The sequence below is a fragment of the Stylophora pistillata genome, chromosome 14, assembly GCF_964205215.1.
Source record: "Stylophora pistillata chromosome 14, jaStyPist1.2, whole genome shotgun sequence".
Lineage (NCBI taxonomy): Eukaryota > Metazoa > Cnidaria > Anthozoa > Scleractinia > Pocilloporidae > Stylophora > Stylophora pistillata.
In genome coordinates, this window is record NC_142532.1 from 21,217,907 (window position 1) to 21,232,556 (window position 14,650).

Below are 14,650 nucleotides of genomic sequence, written 5' to 3' on the forward strand. Positions count from 1 at the left end.
CTCTACAGTGGGCCGAGAAAATCCTGTCTGAATATCATTTAAAACTAATTAAATTCGGTAATGAGGTTTTGGTTTGTCTGGTAGAACCAGCTGCAAAATACTATTGTTTTGCTATTCAGAGAGGATTCGTAGATATCTGGACTCATATAAACGAATTTATCGACAATATATAGCTTGTTAGAAAGAGCGTGATAAGCTGTGTATTGTGTGCAAGTGCCAAAGCTACAGATCTATTCTGGGCCGAGAAAGTCCTCTCTGAATATTAAAACAATAGAAATTTGGTAATAAGCTTTTTCTTTAACTGGTGGAACCAGCAGCAAAATGCTATTTCGTTGCTATTCAGAGAGAATTCGTAGATATATAGACGCATACAAAGGAATTCCTGGACAATTTATAGCTCGTTGAAGAGAGCGTGATTAGCTGTGTATTGTGTGCAAGTGTCAAAGCTACAGCTCTAGTGTGGGCCGAGAAAATCTTCTCTAAATATTAAAACAATGGAAATTCGGTAATGAGGTTTTGGTTATCCGGCAGAAACAGCTGCAAAATGCTATTGTTTTGCTATTCAGAGAGGATTCCTAGATATATAAACGCATATGAAGGAATTTCTGGACAGCAAAGAGCTTGTTGGAAAGATCGTAATTAGGTGTGTATTGTGTACAAGTGTCAAAGCTAGAGTTCTATTGTGGGCCGAGAAATTTCTCTCTTAATATTAAAACAATAGAAACTTGGTAATGAGCTTTTGGTTTATCTGGTAGAACCAGCAGCAAAATGCTATTGTTTTGCTATTCAGAGAGAATTTGTAGAGATATAGACGCATATAAACAAATTCCTGGATAATTTTTAGCTTGTTGGAAAGAGCGTGATAAGCTGTGTATTGTGTGCAAGTGTCAAAGGTACAGTTCTATCGTGCACCGAGAAAATCTTCTCTGAATATTAAAACAATAGAAACTTGGTAATGAACTTTTGGTTTATCTGGTAGAACTAGCAGGAAAATGCTATTGTTTTACTATCCAGAGAGAATTCGTAGAGATATAGACGCATACTGTAGGAATTCCTGAACAATTTATAGCTCGTTGGAAAGAGTGTGATTAGCTGTGTGTTGTGTGCATGTGTCAAAGCTACAGTTCTCTTGTGCGCCGAGAAGATCCTCTTTGAATTTTAAAACAATAGAAATTTGGTAATGAGCTTGTGGTTTTTCTGGAAGAACCACCAGCAAAATGCCATTAGCAAAAAACTATTGTTTTGCTATTCAGAGAGAATTCGTAGATATATAGACGTTTACAAAGGAATTCCTGGACAATTTAAAGCTCTTTGGAAAGAGCGTGACTAGGTGTGTATTGTGAGCAAGTTTCAAAGCTACAGCTGTATTGTGGGCCGAGAAAATCCTCTCTGAATAATAAAATAATAGAAATTTTGGTAATGAACGTTTGGTTTATCTGGTAGAACCAATAGCAAAATGCTATTGTTTAGCTATTCAAAGGGAATTCGTAGAGATATAGATGCATATGAAGAAATTCCTGGACAATTTATAGCTCGTTAGAAAGACCACAGTTCTATTGTGCGCCGAGAAAATCCTCTCTGAATATTAAAACAATAGAAACTTGGTAATGAGCTTTTGATTTATCTGGTAGAACCAGCAGCAAAATGCTATTTTTTTGCTATTCAGAGAGAATTTGTAGAGATATAGACGCATATAAACAAATTCCTGGATAATTTTTAGCTTGTTGGAAAGAGCGTGATAAGCTGTGTATTGTGTGCAAGTGTCAAAGGTACAGTTCTATCGTGCACCGAGAAAATCTTCTCTGAATATTAAAACAATAGAAACTTGGTAATGAGCTTTTGGTTTATCTGGTAGAACTAGCAGGAAAATGCTATTGTTTTACTATCCAGAGAGAATTCGCTGAGATATAGACGCATACAAAGGAATTCCTGAACAATTTATAGCTCGTTGGAAAGAGTGTGATTAGCTGTGTGTTGTGTGCATGTGTCAAAGCTACAGTTCTCTTGTGCGCCGAGAAGATCCTCTTTGAATTTTAAAACAATAGAAATTTGGTAATGAGCTTGTGGTTTTTCTGGAAGAACCACCAGCAAAATGCCATTAGCAATAAACTATTGTTTTGCTATTCAGAGAGAATTCGTAGACATATAGACGTATACGAAGGAATTCCTGGACAATTTAAAGCTCTTTGGAAAGAGCGTGACTAGGTGTGTATTGTGAGCAAGTTTCAAAGCTACAGCTGTATTGTGGGCCGAGAAAATCCTCTCTGAATAATAAAATAATAGAAATTTTGGTAATGAACGTTTGGTTTATCTGGTAGAGCCAGTAGCAAAATGCTATTGTTTAGCTATTCAAAGAGAATTCGTAGAGATATAGATGCATATGAAGAAATTCCTGGACAATTTATAGTTCGTTAGAAAGACCACAGTTCTATTGTGCGCCAAGAAAATCCTCTCTGAATATTAAAACAATAGAAACTTGGTAATGAGCTTTTGATTTATCTGGTAGAACCAGCAGCAAAATGCTATTGTTTTGCTATTCAGAGAGAATTTGTAGATATATAGACGGATATAAAGGAATTACTGGTGTATTCATAGCTCGTTGGAAAGAGCGTAATTAGGTGTGTATTGTGTGCAAGGGTCAAAGCTACAGTTCTATTCAGCGCCAAGAAAATCCTCTCTGAATATTAAAACAATACAAATTTGGTAATGAGCTTTTGGTTTATCTGGTAGAACTAGCAGCAAAATGCTTTTCAGAGAGAATTTGTAGATATATAGATGCATATAAAGGAATTCCTGAACAATTCATAGCTCGTTGGAAAGAGCGTAATTAGCTGTGGATTGTGTGCAAGTGTCAAAGCTATAGTTCTATTGTGGGCCGAGAAAATCCTCTCTGAATATTAAAACAATAGAAATTTGGGAATACGGTTTTTGTTTGTCTGGTAGAAGCAGCAGCAAAATGCTATTGTTTTGCTATGCAGAGAGAATTCGTAGAGATATAGACGCATTTAAAGGAATTCCTGGACAATTTATAGCTCGTATTCCTGAAACTTTCACCTCTCATTTTTGTAAAAACTAAAATTTTTGTAATCGTTTCTGGGATTTTCCGAGGTTAAAATATCTTTTAAACCGATGTTTCGACCAGTTTTACTGGTCTTAGCTTCCTCAGGTGAACCTGAGGAAGCTAAAATTGGTCGAAACGTCGGTTTTAAAGATATTTTATCCTCGAAAAATCCCAGAAACGATTAAAAAAAATTTAGTTTTTAATTTATAGCTCGTTGGAAAGAGGGTAATTAATTAGCTGTGTATTGTGTGCAAGTGTCAAAGCTACAGTTCTATTTTTGGCCAAGAAATTCCTCTCTGAATATTAAAACAATAGAAATTAGTTAAGGAACTTTTGGTTTATCTGGTAGAACTAGTAGCAAAATGCTACTGTTTTGCGATTCAGAGAGAATTCTAAGAGATATAGATGCATATAAAGGAATTCCTAGACAATTTATAGCTGGTTAGAAAGAGCGTAATTAACTGCGTATTGTGTGCAAGTGTGAAGACTACAACCTTTTTGTGGGCCGAAAAAATCCTCTTTGAATATTAAAACAGTAGAATTTTGCTCATGCATTTATATCTCTGCTGAAAAAGGGAATTCCTGGACATTTTATAGCTCGTGAGAAAGAGCGTGATTAGCTGTGTTTTGTTTGCAAGTGTCAAGGCTACAGCTCCTTTGTCGGCCGAGAAAATACTCACTAAATATTGAAACAATAGAAACTCGTTAATGAGCGTTTGGTTAACATGGAAGAGCCACCAAGTAAAACTAGCTTCAAACTCGTAACAGAGGAATTCCTGGACAATTTATAGCTAGTTAGATGGAGTGCGATTAGTTATGTATTGTGTGCAAGTGTCAAAGATACAGCTCCTTTAATGGGCGAGAAAATTCTCTCTGAATATCAAAATCACAGTATTTTTCTCATGCCTTTCTCTCTCTGCGAAAAAGGAGAGTTCCCGTTCAACTTACAGCTCTTCAGAAAGAGCGCGATTAGCTGTGTATTGTGTGCAAATGTGAAAGGTACCACTTTTTTTTAGGACGTGAAAATTCTCTCTGAACATTAAGAGAATTGACATTCGTTAATGAGCTTTTGGTTAATCTGGAAGAGCCACTAGCTAAAACGAGCTTTAAACACGAAAAAGGAGAATCCTGGACAAATTAAAGCTAATTAAAAAAAGCTCCTTTAATATCTTTTATCGTTTCGACATTCGGAGGTGAAAAATCTTAAAGTGCACCTAAACCCAAAGTTTTTTTTCACTTAACGAAATAAGCTTATTTTTTGGAGTATTTCTGTTCAAAAATTTTTTATTTGCTTAAATCTTCAATTTTCTATGCCCAGTCAAAATACGAAAAATCGGCCGCCATCTTGCCCCATGACCGAGTTTAAAGAGGAATGGCTCTAGCGGGTAATGTGACGTCAAATCGAGAACACGAAAGTCTTCATTTCACACATTTTCACTTGTTTGGTAAGGTTGTGTCGATATTGTCCGAAAATATGCCGACTAAGTGTGTTGTAGGAGGATGTAGCAACGTGCAAAATTTGCCAAGAGGGTATCGCGCTTCATACATTCCTCATACAACACACTTAGTCGGCATATTTCGGACAATATCGACGACAACCTTCCCAAACAAGAAAAAATGTGTGAAATGCAGACTTTCGTGTTCTCGATTTGACGTCACATTACCCGCTAGAGCCATTCCTCTTTAAACTCGGTCGTGGGGCAAGATGGCGGCCGATTTTCCGTATTTTGACTGAGCACAGAAAAAAAAAATTTCAGCAAATAAAAAATTTTTGCACACAAATACTCCAAAAAATACGCTTATTTCGTTAAGCGAATAAAAAATTTGGGGTTTAGGTGCACTTTAAGGCAAAATAAAGAAATGACTCCTATCATGGTATTCTAAACCTTTTTATTTGCATATTCCACGAAAACTACCATGTGCAATGTGAATTTATCATGACTCATTTAGTCTATGACAATTTTACCTATTTTTTTCCTAGGTGTTAAAAAACGGTTAATAAATCAAGTGGGTTGCTTTAATAATATTACGAAAGACTTCTAACTTCTTAAATGGATAAATATTAAAGCCAAAGACTAGAAGCTGCTCTTAAAACCTGTACTTAACGTCATGAGAGCCAAACTCTCACAGCTCTGGTCTATTCTAAGTTATACCATGAGATAAAAGAGATACCTTTTACACTTTCCTTTGTTAACAATTTTCATGGTTATATCCATAGCTTTGGCAGATTCGGAACTTCAGGTAACGGGGGGAGGAGGGATGGAAGCAGAAAAGAGTGGGGGTGGAGATGCAAGTCAAGGGTCTCCATCGACACAAAGTAAATTCAGGAAGAAAGACCTCGTGTTTGGGGGTTCCGCCATTCACTCCTTATCTGCCATCACTAGTATAAACTATTTTAACCACAACTAAATGACGATGATAATCTTTTTGCGAATCTAGAAAAGTTTGTGTTTCATCTAAGTTCAATGTTTCGTATAAGTTTTTTAAAAGCAGTAACAATTAGAGCTCTACTTATGAAGGTTAGTTTGCCTTTGACCTACGGCCTCATAATCGCGATCATACAATGGTAAGTCATTTGCAAAATATGAAAAAATGTAGCAAAATTATCAGGCTAAATGTGGGTAACTTTACGTAATGTAGGAAACGGCTGCAAATGTGATAATGAGACAATATTTACAATGTAGGGAACACAACAGGCTCCTGGTCTGATAAGAGAGTCCAGCATTAGCTTAAAATATTGACAGTGACGACAGATTTGGGATAAAGACGCATACATTCCTTCGTTTGGTTTAAAGGTCCGATGTAAGTCCAGGTGCAAACGCTGATTGCATTAACATCGTACCTCTGAAACAGGTTCTACATTCTTCGCGAAAGAAACTTCAAAGTTCAGAAACACCCATGGGGTAAAAACACTAAGCATCTACACAAATAGATAACTCAGTTGTGCGCTGCAGTAAAGCGGAAAAGACTTAATATCGTTAATAACAATGTTGTTCAGATTTCGTGTTTCGATGCTTATGTCCTAAGTTCGGTAGATCTGTGCATGCTCTGACCGTCAAAAGTTTCATGTCATATCTTCTTAAGAGTAGCTTTTGAGTAAGTGTTGTCAATAAATGCCTCACTAATGCTGACCGTATAGTTCCCGCACAGCTCTCATCACAAGCTTCTCATGTCACCTCCACTCACCCCCATACCTATTATATTTACGTCACTTGGACTCTGTCCGTTGCGCCGTTTCAGTTCTTCCAGTTTCTTGTTCCAAGCGACGTAAAATCGTTGAACCTCATTCATCATGGCCTCCTCGATTTCTGCGCACTGCATGGCCACTAGGTTTTCGTAAGAGGTTTCTGGCGTCACGATTCGTTCAACCTCTGAAACAAAATGGTAAAAAAAAAGCACGATAATTGGACATCACATGTACAAAATAAAATCAGAGTCGCTGCAATACCAGTCTGCCTCTATGAGTGAGCGCTGATTAAGATGCCTTCTGTTGCTTCACTTTTATCTTAGAGATATGTTTAAGTGTATTTTCCTGTGTGATTTTTTTTAGCCAGGCGTTAGAATGTATCAATGAGTCAAAGTTGCCTACCTGTCTTTGCTTCTTTAGGCTGACGTGGTCGCCAATAAAGGAACTCCCAAATGAGCCCGCAGATGGTCAGCGCACCTACAAGTCCGATGCAAGTATAGATAGCTTTCCTGAACATTGGTGACTCGGCATCAAACAGGTTGTTCGTTTTCTCCACGGCTGCGCTCTCCCCAGGTTCCTGAAAGTTTTTTGTTCGAAAAATAATAACTTCAAGTTTCAAATACACTTCTTGTCATTGAGCGTAGATAATCGTGAGTGTAAACCGAACACTAAACTGTGCATGGGCTTCATCTTTTAGCCAATGGGAGGGCAAGGAAAAGGGCCATCGTCACATGATGGTCTCATGAAAAAAAATAATTTTGCTCCTCGAATAGTGGTTCTTCCAGAGTTCAATAATCTTTTTTAGCTCGCGAGTTAGAATTCGAACTTCCCTCCTAATAGCTAAGCTATTGGGCAAAACAGCATTTATCAGTAGGAAACATTCATAGCAAGGCGACGAAAGAACTCAGTTCCCCATACCACCGGATCTTTTCTTTGTGTCTGTGCGATGACTATATTTGTATTTGTAATATTTAGACAAGCTGGCCCAGTTCAGCTCAAAGCTGGTTTTAAAAGGGGGCCTGTATAAACAATGACAAGGCAAGACCACAACACCGGGAGCTACGTTCCCTACTCTTTGCGAATAGTGTGTGGGTGCTTAAACGTCCTTTCTAAGCAGTACAGAGAAGATGCAAAATACAGGGTCTACGGATTTTCGTCTTTAACCGAGAGGACTACCAAAGTCTAACCATTTGATGATATTATAGAAAAGGCAGCACATTTTTCTCAGTTAGTTTAAGACTGTTGGGTCCGGTCTGGGACTTGAGCCCTCGACCTCCCGCACGGCAACCCGGCGCTCTAAAAACTGAGCTAATCGAGCGTGGTTTGAAGTATTGACAGCTTAAAGTACTGTATTAGTTACTTGAACTGATGCTTAGCCCGTTAAAGGTTATCCCCCTCCCAGCTTGTCGGTGTGGAAATTAACCCCTAAGTGGCGAGAGGCGCGCGAGTGACAACAACCTTCGAACCAAACCATTGACTTGAACCGGAGTCCAACACAATAACCCTCATACCAACTTCTTCGACGAACTTCTTCTGATTGTCATTGTAATATGGAAGAATCAAACATCAAATAGTTCAAATTAAGGGACGTGAATCCTTTCAAACTAAGAGACGTGAACCATTTACCTCCATAGTTTTTGCCTGCTTTTGGATGATTTGCGTTATTTTGGTTTCCATGCTGTTAAGCTTCTTCCTAATACATTTTTCAGCATTCTTCAAGGCACCAGCGATAACGAAGCCATATGCAAACTGATGATCGAGCACAGTCCCCACGCGGAGGTCCGGGTTTTTTAAAACAGGGTTTTCTGCTACCTTGGCCCAGTAGCCTGCGACATAACTGTCCAGTAGCGCTCCAGTAACTTTCGGATCCTGCTTTATAACAGCGTCTTTGAGTTCACTGACGCTGTTTAGTTCTGAAATGTCAGAATGTATGCGTAAAGCTCCATCATTAATTATTTTAACAGCAATTCAGATCTAACACTGTCGCAAGATTTATGCCCGAATGAACACAAAATATGACGTCTCCTCTTAAGCAAAGAATGACGATTACATCCAGCTGGACAAAGCAAGAGATCTGCTGAATTGAACTGTAGAATGGCGGATGCCTTTTTTTTTTTTTTTTTTTCCACGTGGTGGTTTCTTACTTTGTAAACGACCAAAGTGCAGTTATCACACAAGAAATCTTATCACCAACCTGAAACTTTAGCATTATTTCGTACACCAAGCCTTTGCTCCTCTGTGTTCTTCAAAGCGACAACCTAAAAGATATCAACCATTAGAGACTCCATGCGAAATAATTGCATAAGTGGATAGATAGGTCTGCGGATAAAACCCTTATTTGTCACCTTTTAGATGAAAGCAACTTAGTAAGACTTTTGACTTGTGTTGCAAATTATGGAGACCATCTTGGAGGTAATCCAAATGACTGGTTCATTTGAACCACGTGGTACAGAATACCCTACTCTGATTGGCTGGATACCATAATACCCCAGTCTATGTCCGTGGATGAAACCAGTCAAATTTTAACAAATTCATTTTCAAATATTCCTATTCTTAAGTGTAGCTACTTTACTTACGTCAGATCCGTACAGTTTGATTTCGTTGCTAAGCGATATGGCGGTGAGTGACGTTGTGACTGTGGCGGTAAAGATTGATATGATCACGAGACCGATGAGAACCCAGATGAAAGCAAACGTGCGCGCCAGCACTGATCGTGGCGCGCGGTCACCATACCTGAAAGATGAAAAAGGCGTGATTAAACTTCTAGTTTTCATTTTTCATTTGTTTGATCTTAATTGATTTGATGTTGAAACTGAATTAAGTTTTAAATTAGAGTCTTTTTTCTGCTGTTGAGTTATGGATCATAGTTGTACCCACACAGCTGTGCTATGGGTGTAGAATTATGATTTCGCTTGAAAACCCGTATCAGTTCCGAGGCCAATAAGTTTCGAGGCCAATAAGACCCGAGGCCAATAAGACGCAAAACCAAAATAAATCCTCACGTGATCATGATTGGCAGTCAACTACTCAGTTTAACTGAACCCTCCTATTCCCTCAAGAAACATCCGTCCCCCACCCCTGGCAGTCAACTACTCAGTTCAATTGAACCCTCCTATTCCCTCAAGAAACATCCGTCCCCTACCCCCGGCGATGAATAATGCACTGGTCGACAATTAAGCCCCAAAATGTTGTTTAAAGTAATGCACAACTTCCTCACCCAACAGTTGTCATGGATACAAACGCCCACCAGAAACCTTCCCATGTCCCTTTGAAGAACGAGCGCGGGAATTCTTCAGGATTCCAGTAGGTGTCCTAAGATGGAAGGGAAGCATCTTGAAGAGGAATTTGTAGGTACTTCTTAATGAAGTATAATGTAATATCGCAATTTTATGTTGCAGTTTTATGTATCTCTGTTCAATTCACGATATTCAAATAAAAATGATAACAATAAATCATATTTTTGTAAACGAAATACTTAATGACGCTGCTTTCACTCTCAAGAATAAAGCAGAATTAGAAGAATTAAAACAGAAATTTACATCAATTCTTGAATATTTTTAGATCAAACGTCATATGTTCTGGGCCAGAATTATAGGAAATGCACGGCACATAGGGCTGAGAATTGATATTGAGAAAGAAGGCCTCATGTACTGACCAGTGCCCAGACCACTATGCCAGACAGCGCGGCCATAATGAGCGTGAGGAGGAGGACGGGCCATCCTTGGAAGACAGCCTCCATGACAGCCTGGGCAGCATTAGATGAATCCTCCTTTTTCACGATGAACACGACACCGGGAGATTCAACGACTGGGTAAAATGGATGGTTTTGAAACGTCACGTCCTTCATGTCTCCATATATGGGCATGCTGATCAGTGTGCCTGTTTTTGTAAATAAGTTTTGTTCTTTCATTTTCAAGTTTATTTTGGTTTATCATTTTATCATTTCAAGGGCAGTATCTATTTCTCTTGTTTTGATATTCCCTACTAGTATCTAGAAGGGAATATCAAAACAAGAGATAATACAGTACTCGAGGAAATAATTTCTTTGAAAATTGGTAAAATGCTGCGTGAAAGCTTTAAGCCTGTTGGGAATTAACAAGAATACGACATAAATAGGTGTAATCGGTGTGAGTTATTAAGGGATGTTTTTTTTTTCTTTTATCTCTATTACCTTTGCCGTCTCCAGTGCTTATTTGAATTAAAAAACCAAAATCAGCACGGAAAAGGCTAATTAGATAAAGTTCAGAGGAAAGTAAAATAGAGAGGCAAAATAAAAATAAGTCGCAACAAAGTAAGTAACAAGATGTATGTAGATGTACCGTTCTTATCGATTTGCTTTTTAACCACCTCAGAGTCATTGGAGGGAACTTCACTATAATTGAGGTGAACACAGGACGGGACGTTGGCGTCCGAGTTTGAGTTGTCCTCACTGTCACAGCACTGTCTTACAAGGTCCTTCAAAATGTCTGGAAAGATGCCACTCACTCCATTATTTGGGTCTTTGTAAATGTAGGGTGGAATCTCCCACCAGTCTATTTTTAGTGACATAGGACATCTGTTATTTACTTGCTTTTGGCAACTTGTGGCTGCAATGACAAAATAGATCGTGCTGTTATTATTTAGAATTTGTGTTCACTCATTTCGCTGCAAAGCAATAGGAGACTGTGAATGGTAGTATTCACAATTTCTTCGTCTGAAAGAATTAGGACCAAACTTTTCAAGCCTTTGATTTTCTTCTATTGTAACCTTGGCCCAACTTAATCTCCTCGTGCATGTTTAATCAGGTCATTAGCTAAGGTTTTGTTCTGATATTTTGAGCACTTATGTATTTTCTCAGATCATTCAGAGTGAGTGGTCGCTTGGCAACCTAACGTTTGTCACTGATAAAAAATGTAAACCACTGTGGACAAGGACATTATTGCGTAGAAAGGAAAAAATTTCATTAATGTTCCTCTAATATTACTTGTACGTTTGCACTGGTTCTTCGAAAATGTGAAAACGCTTAAATTGTTTGAGAAAAAAAAAAAAGAACAAAAAACTGAAGTTATTTTGGAATAGCGATAGTCAATATTGACTGTGGTATGTTAGATTCCATTCAGAGAGGAGGAAACATAATATTCTCTCCTTTGATACGCTCTCTGCATTCCTACTGTTTGAAAAAGATCATGATCATCATATAGTTTTATTTACCGCTGTTTAGCCTTTGCAAGTTTTAAACTAGAGTGCCCACTCTTTAAGATTACAATTGCTCTACACAGTTAAATACAAAACATTTAACTCTTTGTGTCATCAAAACTTACCGATGTCTCTATTTCAACTGTCAATTTTTTTTTCCGATGCAAATTGACACATGCAGTTATCTGAAAAGTAATACTACCATACTTTTTTACTCGCGCGGGCTAATTTGGGTGTTCCAGTTATATCGGTGGTATTTCTTCAAATAGAACTTTTTCTCTTTCATTTAATACATTATTTTATAGGCAAATTTCTAGGTGGAAGTTTTTTTTTATTTTTTTTATTTTAAACAGTTTTCATACAGGTGGATTTTCAAACGACTGTCCTTAGCAAAAAGATGACGAAGTACACTCAGCTATCTAGCCAATTATCGGCCGAGAGCATAATGAAAATATTGCCAAAATATGTTTAGCAAATCGACTTTCTTCTTTTTTACTTTCGACGTTTGTACAGCTCGATATCTCTATGAAATACAATCGTATCATTTCCGTTTGTGCATAAGCGCAGGGCTTTTACAATATTCCAGTATCAAGTGTCCTACAACTTCCTGTTATATTACCAACCACACAATATTAGCAAGCATAAAAACTTCCCTACCGTTTTATATATTAACATTTGTATTGATTTGAATCACCCAAGAGAAGATAAAGAGTACCTCGACCATCTTATGACAAAAACGGCGATGTATCTTAATTAATCTCATGGTTTCTACCATTGATTAAAGGGTGACTTTAATCAAAAATGAACTTAACTTACTCCTCAAGAACCGTTATCCTCTTATCTGTTGGTGTTTCATTCGGCTTTTGTCAGTAAAGAATTTTTGAAAACGTGTTCGAAATCGTAAGGGGGTCTCGATGGGTTAAAATATGCCAAAAACATTAAGCTGTTAGGCATAAAAATTGACCAATTTTAACCGTTAGTCGTGAAAAATGTCTTGTGATCGCAAGGGAAAGACATAAACCGTTAGCTGTAAATTGGCCAAATATTTAACCGTTAGCAGTAAAAGCCATCACCCCGTGGAGACCCTCTTGGAAGAACCGAAAAGAAGTAATTTTGACTATTTTCAAGAATTGTCTAATAAATTCTACACTATTAGGTAAACCTGAAGAACCATTCCAAACTATCGAGGAATAAAAAAAAGGGACGAAATTGAATTTTTTATATCATAAAAATTCTCATTATCTCGTGTGTTTTCACTACCTTTGGGGAAGATATACGAATATTAATTATTAAAAACGAGAAAATTTTCTAGTGGATTTGTGTAAGCTCTCTGATTCGGAAGAATAACACGTTAGCATTTAAGTATGTTGTACCTAAAACGAATGCCAAATTTCACGGAGGAAGAATTTTTCCAAAAGGTTTTAAAGAAAACTTAAAGATTCGACGATGACTTTTCTAGAAGTCATCGCCAAAGCGAAAATAAACATTGGCCGCGCTTTGGGCAATAAGTTATACCCGTTCACCGAACAAAGTTGAAAATCAGTCAGAGAATTGTATTCAGTAGGATTCTTTCCAAAACCTGAATGCATTTTTATCGAGAAAGAGCTCCTGAAGGACGCTTCTTAAATCGCTGGCTAGCCCACCATCGAGAAATACAAGGTTTGTAATTAACATTCTTTCTTGCGAATAATAAAAATATATACCCAGTTTAAGCGGCGCTTAATTTGTCGTCTTTCTACACTTAACGTTCCAGCGAAAATTACACGAACTTCTGTACTGGTCTGTGGATGAAATGCTCTGCTAATACCTGAAGATGTTGAATTAAAAACATACCGGTTGTGGTGTTGTTGCTTGCGGCGACTGTCTCAACATGGCTGAGTATAATGAAGAACACAACATGCACGAATGCGGGCCAACAGAAAACCCTCATGGTTTTTACGAGAATTCTTCAAGAAACGCTCCTTTATCTGTTGCAGATAATGATATCCTATTTCTCGAAGATATCACAGCGCTTTCTGGAAAAACTTGAAATAATTACTCAGTTCGAATGAAATATTTGACAGGCTTTGCAAAAATGCAAATTTGTCAAGTTGAATCACATGTCCTGTACGTGTGTATACCTTGGAGATTAGTCTCATTTATTATTTATAGTTGACACATGAAAAACCTGTTTAATTCAGTAATACTATTTCTCGTTCAATTTTTCTGAATATTCGCATCGGTCATTTGCACAAGTTGTTAAAATCTCTTTTCAGAATTTCACAATGGAGAAGTTTGTGTTGAAAAAGTAAAACTCCTTTTCTCTACGTTTGCGCATGAGTAGAGAGGACAAAGACAGGTGTTCTTTTTCAGATGCTTAGAGACGTATGTAAACTGTTTTTGTATTGCAAAACTGGACATGTAAATGCGACGATTGTTATTGGAACAACCTGAAGCAGAAAGAAACACGCTGAGCGTATAGAAACAAAGAAAATGGAAATAGAACAAAACTAAATACATGAAACGTTACTAGTTCAAACCTAACTCAAATATTTCCCATATATTTTCATTTGTTTCAGAATCATAATTGAAATACTCGGTAAGGGAATGATTTTTCCAAGTCATTAAGAGGATCTCAAATAGTAAAATTAAAAAATGGCTGTTACTAAAAAATATAGAACAGAACGCGAGTGTTAATTTTAATTGGAAAGAAGAAACCCCTGACAGAGGAGACAGAAATCGGACAGGGAAAAGTTTCTGGTTATATTCCAAATAAATAAATAATGATTCACGACGATTACAAAATATTCTCATAGCGGGAAGAAAGGGGGGAGGGTGGTATTACGTCTATAGATGCTGAGGATGGGGTGAATGCGTTATGTGTGTCATTGAGTAAGTCGCAGCATTCCGGCTTGTCGAATCGCAGGACATGTGTTTTAACATAAACAACAAGGCGGTGATCAACCAAGAACTCAGAGGGTTGAAAAATACAACGCATTTACTTCTCCACTGGTGTTCAAAAATTAATTTCTCTTGAACAGTTTTTGTCAATACCTACGGAAGCTAACTTTTCGTGAGCCAGAGAAGTGAGATGGCACATGGTTTTGGGGGGGACAGAGGAGGGATTAGTAGTCGTTAACAGAGTATGAAGGGGGGGAGGGGGGATGAAAGAAAATTGACTGCCAATGAGATGGATCATTTGAATACTACGGAGCCTTATGGGGAATCAGGTAAATTTTATTTTGACA

The 14,650-nt window shown here is 37.7% G+C and overlaps 1 protein-coding gene across 1 annotated transcript; it reads right to left on the reverse strand.

Annotated features, from left to right (window-relative positions):
- Window positions 1-4,934: 4,934 nt before the first annotated feature.
- LOC111330919 (uncharacterized) lies at window positions 4,935-13,511 on the reverse strand. Its single transcript, XM_022935918.2, has 9 exons — window positions 13,257-13,511; window positions 10,568-10,834; window positions 9,904-10,127; window positions 9,466-9,560; window positions 8,825-8,981; window positions 8,443-8,506; window positions 7,875-8,161; window positions 6,651-6,825; window positions 4,935-6,432 (listed from the first exon to the last, which is right to left on the reverse strand). Exons 1-9 carry the CDS (start codon window positions 13,351-13,353, stop codon window positions 6,218-6,220), a joined length of 1,581 nt encoding a protein of 526 aa, XP_022791653.1. The 5' UTR covers window positions 13,354-13,511; the 3' UTR covers window positions 4,935-6,217.
- Between the last annotated feature and the right edge of the window lie 1,139 nt (window positions 13,512-14,650).

What these genes read in the sequence shown, in the direction of transcription:
- LOC111330919 (XM_022935918.2), bottom strand. Translation starts at nt 13,353, where the DNA reads ATGAGGGTTTTCTGTTGGCCCGCATTCGTGCATGTTGTGTTCTTCATT. An exon ending in AAAGCAAATCGATAAGAACG is followed by an intron (nt 10,128 to 10,567) that starts GTACATCTACAT and finishes TTACAAAAACAG; the next exon opens with GCACACTGATCAGCATGCCC. An exon ending in GCATAGTGGTCTGGGCACTG is followed by an intron (nt 9,561 to 9,903) that starts GTCAGTACATGA and finishes CTTCCATCTTAG; the next exon opens with GACACCTACTGGAATCCTGA.